At 37.3% G+C, this 12,099-nt stretch overlaps 1 protein-coding gene across 1 annotated transcript in view; it reads left to right on the top strand.

Annotated features, from left to right (window-relative positions):
- The window catches only part of LOC126087843 (serine/arginine repetitive matrix protein 3-like), a 42,878-nt gene extending 31,404 nt beyond the window's left edge, over window positions 1–11,474 (top strand). Inside the window, exon 3 of the mRNA XM_049905698.1 lies at window positions 11,295–11,474. Within this exon, the coding sequence (XP_049761655.1) occupies window positions 11,295–11,405 (111 nt within the window). The 3' untranslated portion in view covers window positions 11,406–11,474. The remainder of the gene's footprint in view (window positions 1–11,294) is intronic.
- Window positions 11,475–12,099: the final 625 nt, after the last annotated feature.

Below are 12,099 nucleotides of genomic sequence, written 5' to 3'. Positions count from 1 at the left end.
CAGGACAGCTCTCTTAGCTCCTCTCTGCTGTGCAAGCAAGCAAGCCCTCTATGCTATGCAAACACTCCTTCTCAGCCATTCAGGCCTCCTCTCAGCTCTCTGAGGATAGACTTCCTCTCGGCCCCCTCAGGACAGGCTCCTCTCAGCCCCCTCAGGACAGGCTTCTCTTGGCCCTGCTGTTTGTTGTTGCTGGCTCTACTTCTGGGCTCCTTCTGGGCCTGCTGCTGTGTCTTCATTGTTACAGCCCTTGACAGTGTTACGACTCTTTTAGGAAGTCCCTCCTCTTTCTTTCTGCTTCTTTTCTTTCTTCCCTCTGCTTTTTCCTGCTGCTTCTCTTCCTGCTACTTTCTGTCTCTAAAACCTCTGTGGGGCCTCTCACTGTCTATACATACACAACTCCTTGTCACTTTCAAGGCATGGCACTCCCACCAGTACCACAAACTGACCAATACCCTCTTGGTAGTCCAGATACTTCATTTGCATAGTAGGGTACAACTCACCTCGTTTGCATAGTCTGCTGACCGATTCCTGCAAGGTGGATACTTAGGACCAGACAAAAGCATCAAAACCAAATTGTTTACAGCTTACCCAGGAAATGTCCATCAACCTGGCAAAAAGTAGCCAACCCTCTAGAGTAGAAAACTAGGGTAAAGGTAACTCCTCAGGGCTTAGGGTTAAAAATCTCTGAAACTGTTTTTCAAAAAAACCAAGGCAAACGGCCACATAAAGGAACTCATTTCACTACAATTATTACATACTTAATCAGGTAAAGATGCCAATTGCAGTTGCTGTTTCAGATGTAATATCTTCCCTAGAGCAAATCAACCTAGCTCCTGATAATTAGTACACAGCTGTTGATCTGGAAAATACTTTTTCCTCTATATCAGTTTGCAAGGACTCCTGAAGAAGTTTGCTTTCACCTACAGGGATAATGGTACACCTTTACTTGCCTCCTCTGAGACAACTAAGTCTCCTGCTTTCTGTGCCAACTCTCCTGCTCTCTACCATAATCTACTCAGTAGAAATCATGTCTTGACATCCTACAGAAATTCAAACGCATCTACTATATTGATGACATAATGATGACTGGTCCTGCTGAGGAGCAAGTAGCAGGCACCTTAGATATCTTAGTAAGAAACATGTGTGCCAGAGGGTGGGAGACAAATACCGAATTTCAGAGAGGTTTTAGGAGGTTCATGGGTCTCAAGCATGCTGAGATATCCCTTTCAAAAAGATTGACAAATTATCTTGTACTGCCTACCACTAAAAAAGAGACATCATGTTTGATTTGCCTCTTTGGATTTTGGAAGCAACACATGCTACAGTTGTGTGTTTTCCAGTTCATTCTTGTTGGGGCACCCTACCAGTTTTGAGGGAAAAGGCTCTGCAGCAGATCCAAGCTGTAGTTCAAACTACTTTGCCGCTTGAGTTTTATGACCCCAGGGGTAGTTGAAATGTCAATGGCAAAAAGAGATGCTGGACAGACTTTCCAGAAGTTCTTAAAGAAGAATAACAGAACAGATCTCTAGGATTTGAGAGCAAAATTATAGCCTCCTTCTCCAGTTAAAACCTACAAAAGTGCTGTGAGTATTGATTTTGGGGTTACAAATAAATTTTAGCAAGTAGGCAAATCTGTAAATAAGGAATTCGCAAATAATGAGGATTGACCGTATTTCTTTTAGCCCACATGCCCTCCATCACTTCTAAATTTTTAGTTATATTACACATTTGCTTTTGATTCCAATCTTTAGTTTTAATTTATTATTATTTTTTTAACACGATGATTTCCTTGTTCCTGAATTCTTTATTTTGTTTCATCTCTGGGTTGACTGGGTTGTCATGAAAGTAGTCTTTTTTTTTTTTTTTTAAAGAAGGATCCTTATATCTATGTTCTCTGAGTCTTTGCATATTTGAAAATGTCTTACTGTTGCCGTCTTTCATATGGAAATGAAAAGTTCCTGGCAATGAGATGGAACTCTCATTTTTCTCCCTCAATCAATACTTTGTAGACTTGCACCCCTGTCTTCTGGCATCGTCCTTTTAGAGATGAACAGAGCCCTACTTGATCTTATTCCCAAATATAGGTAGCTTGCCTGTATGCCAATAAGATTCTTCTTTATCATTGGAATTGAGAAAGCTCTCTAGGACATGCCTCAGTTTTGATGATTCTATATCATATTTTTCACAGGAACATTGTTGTTTTCAATTGTCTGAATTTGAAAATATAGCTCTTTCTTCATTTCAGGGATTTTTTTTTTTAATATTATATTTTTGAAACAATTTTTTGTGTCTCATTTGTTTGCTCTTTATTTCAGAGTAGCATTTAACTATGTGTTTGGTTTCTCAGTGTATTTTTCATAAAAAAAAAAATTTCATACCTCACTTTATTTCTAATTGCTTTAATTCTTTATCTTTTTCTTTTCTGTGAGATCTGGGTTCTTCTTTGCTTTTTATTCTTATTTATAAAATAAGTTATATAAAGACATTTTTAGTCCTTTATTTTTTTCCTTAGCTCTGAATCTCCCTATTCTTTTTGTTCTATTATCCTCTCATATTTAATCTTTTCTTTCATACATTTCATTTTCTCTAAATTTGAGGGTGCAACATATTTATTGCCTACTTTTTCCTTCTCTTTTCTAAGGTACATCTTCTGCCTAAATGGTCTTTTCATCTGTTTAAAGATCCAGCATCATTTCTCCAGAATGTCTCAGTCCATTCTTTGTGAATGCTTTTCTAAAAGCCCTAAATATGATTGTACCTCTCCTTAAGTTCATCCTCATGAAGAATTATCTAGTTATCATACTAATATTTTTTGAATGGGTGGTGCTGAGGGAAAAAAAAAAAAAAAGGATAACCAAAAATGGGAAAATTATTTTCAGATACATAAAATGGATTCCATTACCAAACCATATTTAGAAAAGCTCAAAGATTCTGCAGTAAACAACTGTATTGTTTCATAAAGGTAATCTACAGTGCATCATTTTATTCATTCACGAGAAAAGCAAAGAAAATTAGAGGTCCTGAATCAATAACTGTATCCACAGCTTTGGAAAGACCAAAACGTCTTCCAAGCTACAGGGGAAAGAAGGTAATTTGCATTCGCTAATGATAAAAAGAAAGCATCATTTTATATATATATATATATATATATATATATATATATATATATATATATATATATATATATATATATATATACACAGGTATACAGTATATATACATATATAAAATGTATATGTATATATATATACACATTATATATATGTATAGCTCACATAGACCACACCAAATGTCCCCTTTATTCATTTACTCTTTCCCTCCTTCCCTTTGGCTAAGGATTCCCTCCCTTTGGGGCTCAGCTCTATCTACCTCTCCTGTACCAAAAACTCCCATAGATGGTCCAGGCTCCTCTCAAATTCTGTAGTATTTGGTCTCTGTACTAGACATTTAGGTAGCAGCTGTTGAGGTGACTCCGACTCATGGTAACCAGAAAAAACATTGCCCAGTCCTGCGTTATCCTCAATATCTAGCTTGTTCGAGTCCATCATTGCGACTATTGCACCAACCTATTTCACTGAGGGTCTCCCTCACATGATCATCCCCATCAGTGCAGAAAAGGCATTTGATAAAATCCAACACCCATTCCTGATAAAAAAAAAAAAAAAACTCTCAATAAAATAGGAATAGAAGGGAAATTCCTCAACATAATACAAGGCATCTATACAAAACCAAAAAATTGAAGATTTTTACCAACTTCTGCAGTCTGAAATTGATCAAACATGCAATTAAGATGCATTGATGATTATTGGCAACTGGAATGCAAAAGTTGGAAACAAAGAAGGATTGGTAGTTGGAAAATATGGTCTTGGTGATAGAAATGACGCTGGAGAGATCACATGGTAGAACTTTGTAAGACCAATGACTTCTTCATTGCAAATACCTTTTTTTCAACAATATAAATGGCAACTATACACATGAACCTTGCCAGGTGGCATACACAGGAATCAAATTGGCTAGATCTGTGGAAAGAGATGATGGAAAAGCTCAATATCATCAGTCAGAACAAGGTCATATGCATGTGAAAGCTGGACAGTGAATAAGGAAGACCAAAGAGGAATTGATGCTCTTGAAATATGGTGTTGGTGAAGAATATTGAATATACCATGGATTGCCAGAAGAATGAACAAATCTGTCTTGGAAGAAGTACAGCCAGAATGCTCATTAGAAGTAAGGATAGTAAGACTTTGTCTCACGCACTTTGGACATGTTATCAGGAGGGACCAGTCCCTGGAGAAGGACATCATGCTTAATAAAGTAGAGGGTCAGCAAAAAATGAAGAAGATCCTCAACGAGATGGATTGACCAGTGGCTGCAAAGATGGGCCCAAATATAGCAATGATTGTGAAAATGGTGCAGAACTGAGCAGTGTTTCACTCTGTTGTACACAGGGTTGCTATGAGTTGGAATCAACTCAATGACACTTAACAAAAACAACATACAAAACCAACAGCCAAGATCATTCTCAATGGAGAGAGGCTGAAAGCACTCCCCCTGAGAATGGGAACACAACAAGGATGCCCTTTATCACCACTTCTCTTTAACATTGTGCTGGAAATGCTAGCTAGAGCAATAAGGCAAGAAAAAGAAATAAAGGGCATCCAAATTGGAAAGGAAGAAGTAAAATCATCCCTATTCTCAGATGATATGGTCCTATACATAGAGAACCCCAAAGATTACACAAGAAAACTACTGGAACTAATAGAAACATTCAGCAGAGTAGCAGGATCACCATACAAAAATCAGGTGGATTACTATACACCAACAAAGAGAACTTCGAAAAAGAAATCAGGACAACAATACCATTTATCATAGTCCTTCAAAAGATAAAATGCTTGGGAATCTATCTAACCAGGGACATAAAAATTCTATACAAAGAAAACTACAAAACACTCTTGCAAGAAACCAAAAGAGTCCTACACAAATGGAAAAACATACCATGCTCATGGACAGGAAGACTCAACATTGTGAAAATGTCAATTCTACCCAAAGCAATCTATAGTATAATGCAATCCTGACCCAAATTCCAACACCATTCTTTAAAGAGATGGAAAAACTAATAACCAACCTTATATGGAAATGGGAGGTGATCTGGATAAGTAAGGTGTTAATGAAGAAAAACAAGAAAGTAGGAGGTCTCATACTACCTGATCTCAAAACTTACTCTACAGCCATGGTCGTCACTACAGCCTGGTACTAGAACAGTGACAGACACATAGACCAATGGAACAGAATCAAGAATTCAGACATAAATCTATCCACCTATGGTCAGCTGATCTTTGACAAAGGACCAAAGTACATTGGGAAAGGATAGTCTTTTTAACAAATGTTGCTGGTACAACTGGATGTCCATCTGTCAAAAAGTGAAACAGGACCCATACCTCACGCCATACCCAAAAACTAACTCAAAATAAGTCAAAGACCTAAATATAAAACCTAAAACGATAAAGATCGTAGAAGAAAAAATAGGGACAATACTAGGGGTCCTAATACATGGCACAAATAGAATACAAACCATAACTAACAATGCACAAACACCAGAATATAAACTAGATACCTGAGAGCTCCTAAAAATTAAACATTTATACTCATCTAAAGACTTCACCAAAAGAGTAAAAAGGGAACCTACGTACTGTGAAAAAATTTTTAGCTCCAACATATCTGACGACGGTCTAATCTCTAAAATCTATAGAATACTTCAACAACTCAATAACAACAACAACAAAAACAATTCAATTAAAAAATGGGCAAAGGATACAAACAGACATTCAGGCAGCTAGCAGACACATGAGGAAAGGCTAGGAATCATTCGTCATTAGAGAAATGCAAATCAAAACTACAATAAGATACCATCTTACCCCAATATTACTGGCACTAACTGAAAAAAAAAAAAACAAAACAGAAGTTAATAAATGTTGGAGAGGTTGCAGGGAGATTGGAATTCTTATGCATTGCTGGTGGGAATTTAAAATGGTATAACCACTATGGAAAACAATGTGGCATCTCCTTAAAAAGCTAGAAATCAAAATACCATAGAATTCAGCAATCCCACTCTTAGGAACATATCCTAGAGAAATAAGAGCAGTCACACTAATGGACATATGCACACCTATGTTCATTGCAGCATTATTTACAATAGCAAAAACATGGAAACAACCTAAGTGCCCATCAACAGAAGAATTGATAAATTATGGTACATAAATACAATGGAATACTACACAACACTAAAGCACAATGATGAATTCGTAAAACATCTCACAACATTAATGAATCTGGAGGGCATTATGCTGAATGAAATAAGTCAATCACAAAAGGACAAATACTGTATGAGACCACTATTATAAAAACCCAAGAAAAGGTTTATACACAGAAAAAAAAAAAAACAACAATCTTCGATGGTTATGAGAAAGGGGAGTGTTGGGGAGGGGGAAATCACCAACTATAAAGTAGACAAGTATTCATTTTGATGAAGGGAACGACAACACACAATATAGGGGAAGTTAGCACAACTTGACCGAGGGAAAGCCATAGAAGCTTCCTAGACATATGCAAACACCTTGAGGGATGGAGTTACTGGGACCGGGGGCTGGGGACTATGGTCTTGGGGACGTCCAGGTAAGCTGGCATAAGGTAGTTCATAAAGAAAATGTTCTACATTCTACTTTGGTGAGGACTGTTTAGAGCATTAAAAGCTTGCAAGCAACCACCTAAAATACATCTATTGGTCCCATCACATTCAGAGAAAAGGAGAATGAAGAAAACCAAAGACACAAAGAAAATATTAATCCAAAGGACTAATGGACCACATGAACCACAGCCTCCACCAGCCTGAGCCCAGAACAACTAGATGGCACCTGGCTACCACCACCAACCGCTCTGACAGGGATCACAGTAGAGGGTCCCAAACAAAGTGGGAGAAAAATGTAGAACAAAATTCACAAAAAAAGACCAGACTTACTGGTCTGACAAAGACTGGAGGAAGCTCTGAGACTATGGTCCCCAGACACCTTGCTACCTCAGACCTGAAGCCACTCCCAAAGTCCACGGTTTCAGCCAAAGATTAGGCAGGCCTATAAAACAAACAATAACACACACGAGGAATGTGTTTCTTAGTTCAATCAAGTATAGGAAATCAAATGAGCAACACCCGCCCAAAAGCAAAGAGGAGAAGGCAGGAAGGGGCAGGAAATCTAGTCAATGGACTTGGGGAACTCGAGGTGTAAAGGGAAAGGGGGAGAGTGCTGACACATTGTGGGGATTGCAACCAATATCACGAAACAATTTGCATATAAATTTTCAATGGGAAACTAATTTACACTATAAACTTTAACCTAAAGCACAATAAAGTGAAAATAAAGAAAAAGACAAGGGTTAAAAAATAAAATAAAGTGCTTATCAACTCAACAAGAACTTTATAGTACATACCTATAGCAGTAACACTTTAAAACATTCCTGAAAGACATCAAAAGAGACTTGAACAAATGAAAAGACATCTCGTTCTGGTATAGGCTGATGAAAGAACATAAAGATGTCAATTCCTCCAAAGTTAATTTATAAATTTAACATGATCCCAATAAAAATACTAGACAGATTTAATGGTGAAGTTCATATGGAGAAATGAACATGCAATAATAAAACGCTGGAAAAGAAAAGCTATCAGGAGGCAGTAGGGGGACTAATTCTAACAGATAATAAAACTTAATACAAATCCTCTGTAATTAAACCAATGTGATACTGGCACATGAAACATTCTTGCCCAAAATGCATAACATAAATTTAATCATGAGGAAACATGAAACAAACCAAAATTTAGGAATATTATATAAAATAAATGGCCTTTACTCTTCAAAAAGTCAATGTTATGGAAGACAAAGAAATGCTGAGAAACTGTTCCAGATAAAAGCAGAGAGAGAGTCATAAAAACGAAATGTAATGCATAATCCTGATTGAATCCTGGGCTAGCAAAAAAAAAAAAATTACTGTAAAGAATGTAATTTGGACAATTGGCAAATTTGAGTAAATTCTGTGCTGTTGTTAGCTGCCATCAAGTGAACCCCAACTCGTGGTGATCCCATGCACAATGGAACGAATCCCTGCCCAGTCCTGTGCCATCTCCGTGATCACCGGCTGATTTTTGGATGTAGATTGCCAGGCCTTTCTTCCTTGTCTGTCTTAGTCTGGAAGCTCTGCTGAAACCTGTCCACCATGGGTGACATTCCTAGTATTTGAAATTCCAGTGGCTTAGTTTCCAGCATCATAGCAACACTCGAGCCATCATAGTACAACACACTGACAAACCGGTGGTGGAATTAGGGCTAGAGAGCACCTAAAAGAGTAAAACCAACAAGACAGTTTCAATAAATGTAAATTAAATTTTATATCCTATAAACAGATAATTGATTTGTCCAGTGTCCATGGAACATCTACAAAAATTGGTTGTGTATCAGGCCACACAGTAAACCTCAATTAACTTCTCAAAGCAGATACTATCTTATCACAGTGGAATAAAACCAGAAATTAATAACCCAAGACTAAATTAACAGCAACAACAACAAAAAAACCCTATAAAACTTGGAAACAAAACCAAAACAAAGCACTTTTATTAACTGAGATCAAAAAGGAAATGAGTATTAAAATCACAGTACACAGAAAAAACAACATTGATGGTGATGATAAAAGTAGTAGTAATGACACTGCATTTCAAAACCTCTGACATTAGAGGCAAATTCTTAGCACGAAACTATTCACACTAGAGCAAAAACAAGGGGATGGAGCATTCAACTCAAGAAAATAAAAAACAAGCCTTAGGAAAGCAGGGACAAGGGATGAATAAAGATAAAAGCAAAACTCAGAATATTAGTAAATAGAAAAATGAACCAGTGTTATTGATGAACGAATTCAAGGAAAAAAAATAACACAGATTTCTGGCCAGATGAATCAAGACAGAAGAAAGAAACACATACGTAAATTACCAAAATTACAAGCATAAAGACTGGGATTTACACAGGAATGAGACTTTGATTTGGAAGGGAGCCCAAATGAAGCATTTACCTTGGGAATTCCATTTCCTGGTCAGGCTGGCTGGGGAGAGATCTGGCCTCTGGTGCGTTGTGGCAGAGTTTTGGGCATCCAGTCCAAGTGACCGCAGTCCCACATGGGGTATGGTCTTTAGCAGGGGCAGCAGAGAGGGTTTCAGTGGATTTGTCCAGTGGTGTGGGTAGGTGGGCACTGCTACCGGATGTGTAGTCTCCAAATCGACTCAATGGCTGGCTCAACTAAAGGTTTTGTGAGCTACTGAGTATCTTTGACATATTCCTTTTCGGGGTTAGATTAGCTAGAGTGATTTCTGTGGTTAACACCAAGAACCCTGGCTGATAGGAGGAAAGTCAGAGTTCTAAAAGTTCTCTGCCTGGGGCAGTCTTCTCTAGACCTTTTTTGTTGGTAAACTATTATCAAAATAAAAATTTTCAGACACACCCAAATTATGTTTCTTTATTATTCTATAGCTTACAAACATGTAGTGGTAAACTCATGAATTATGTAAGTGATAAGACACATGAAAATAGAAATTTTAAACTGATGAGACAGAAATGGACTAAATATTTGAAAAATAATTTTTACTTTATTAACAGCACATCTTTACTAATAGTGCTATAAATCTGCATTTCAAATACTTTCTTAGCAAAATTTGACAACTGACTGACTTTTCAGTAGATCTGATTAGATTGTCATGCTTTTTGCTTTATAATGTGGCTGATGAAAAGTTCATTTCTCGTAGTAAAAGAGGTGTTGAATTTGTCATTATTGTTCTATTGTTTTGTTTGGCTTCATTTTTGTCTTCACTCCATGTTTTCTTTTGTTTATTATTATTATTTTCTATTTTGGCAGGAATATTTGCTTTCCCTATTTCTCTAGCAGTTAAATGTGGCTGTGTGACATGGTTCTGGAGAATGATGCAAAAGTGGATATCTTCTGGAGACTTCTGGGAAAACTTTTGCTTTTCCTGATAATCCAGAAAAACATAGCTAGTGCCATTCCTCTACCACTTCTTCCTGGCTTCAGTTTAAGTGTAATGCCTAGGATTGAAGTAGCCATCTTACAAATGTGAGGAAAAAATCAGGAGAAGATTGTGGAGATGCTGACACTAATGTGGTTGGGCCACAGATTAAATACCAGCAGTCACTTATATCTAGATTTCTTGTTATTTGAAATAGCAAATTCCATCTGTCTGACACTAGTTTTTTCTTCTAGTTTTTTAAATTTTCTGTTACATGCTTTAAAACATTCCTAAGTGCTACAACATACCCATTTTATAGACTCGAATTATAGAGCACTTTCCTCCATTTCCTCCATCCCCAGCTTCACCCATCTCCACTCTATTCTTCAGCAAGTAGTGAGCCCCATTCAAAGTTGAAAAACCATCAGAAAGAGACTAGCATAGGTTCTGTGCATGGAACCAGCAAAAGCAAAGGACAGGAACATAGGCTGTTGAAAAACATGCATCTCAAGAATAATTACTCCTTTGAAATATAGAGTATTTATATTATATAAATATAATAGCCAAAAAAATTTAAGAGAAGAAATGGAAGATTAAATGAGGAAATCTCCAAGGAAGTAGGAAAAGACAAAGAGATAGAAATAGATGAAAAAATAAAAGTAAAGGAGCATTTGAAGAGGTCCAACATTTGACTAACAGGAGTTCCTGAATAAGAGCTTGGAAAAATTGAGGGAGACATTACCAAAGAAATAATTTAAGAAAATGTCCCCAGAACTGAAGAACATGAATTGCCAAACTAAAAGGACTATACCAAGACATATTGGTGGTAATATATCATGACACCAGGGATAAAGAGAAGATCCTAAAAGTTTCCAGAGAGGAAAAATAGGCCATGTAAAAGAACTAAGAACCAGAATGACTTCTCAACAGAAACATGGGAAGCTAGAGAATGGTGGAGAAAATAATTTCCAACTTAAAATTTTATACCTAGCTAAAGTATGAAGATAGAATAAAATATGCATGTAAACCCTGGTGGCATAGCTGGTTAAGTGCTATGGCTGCTAACCAAAAGGTTGGCAGTTCAAACCGCCAGGCGCTTCTTGGAAACTCTGTGGGGCAGTTCTACTCTGTCCTATAGGGTCGCTATGAGTTAGAATTGACTTGACGGCAGTGGGTTTGGGTTTTTTGGTTTATGCAGGAAAGATCTCAAAAGCCTTTGCTTTCATGTATCTTTCCTCAGGAAGCAACTGGAAAATGTGCACCAACAAATGAACACATAAACCAGGACAGCATAAGAAATGGGATCCAGGAACAAGCATCTAATACTGGAGAAAAAGAAGACAATTCCTAGGATGGTGGGGAAAGGATATCTCAGGCTGGGCAGCAGGTCTAGAAAACAGCCCAGACTGGATCAGAAGGATAGAAGATCTGAGAGGAAGACTGAGAGAGAAAGAAAAAAACTAAAAGACTACCTGAGGTGTCTGACTCTACAGAGAGGAGTTTTACAATCCTGCCAGAGACTTGGAAACGCTGGTGATGTAGTGGTTAAGAGCCACATCTGCTAATCAAAAGGTCAGCAGTTTGAATCCACCAGGCCCTCTTTGGAAGCTCTATGGGGCAGTTCTATTCTGTCCTATAGGGTCGCTATGAGTCGGAATCGAGTCAACAGTAACGATTTGGTTTTTTTTTGGTCAGAGACTTTGGGGCTAAATTAGTGACAGTTTCATTAAACAAAGAAACAAACATGCAAATGAAAAAAACAAGTCCATTATTAATACCAGGAAAAGCAAACCTTCTTGCAAGAAAGGAAATGTTCATGACTCAGCTGCAAACAATATTTACAGTCATAATTAACAAAGCTTTTGATTTTTGATGTCAAAAGTTGAGATGTAAGTAAGGAAGAGGGGAAGTGTTTACATATGGGATGGTGTAAGAGAGTTAATTCTCATTTTCCACAGTAGGAAGAAAATAGATACTGTTTAAAATGGAAGATGAAGCAATAGCAGCGTAAGTTTATGACAGAAATACAGAGATAACCACCAAAA

The sequence above is a fragment of the Elephas maximus genome, chromosome 13, assembly GCF_024166365.1.
Source record: "Elephas maximus indicus isolate mEleMax1 chromosome 13, mEleMax1 primary haplotype, whole genome shotgun sequence".
In the NCBI taxonomy this organism is placed as follows: Eukaryota; Metazoa; Chordata; class Mammalia; order Proboscidea; family Elephantidae; genus Elephas; species Elephas maximus.
Note: the sequence above shows the minus strand (reverse complement) of the source record. Positions and strands in the feature narration are given on the sequence as shown.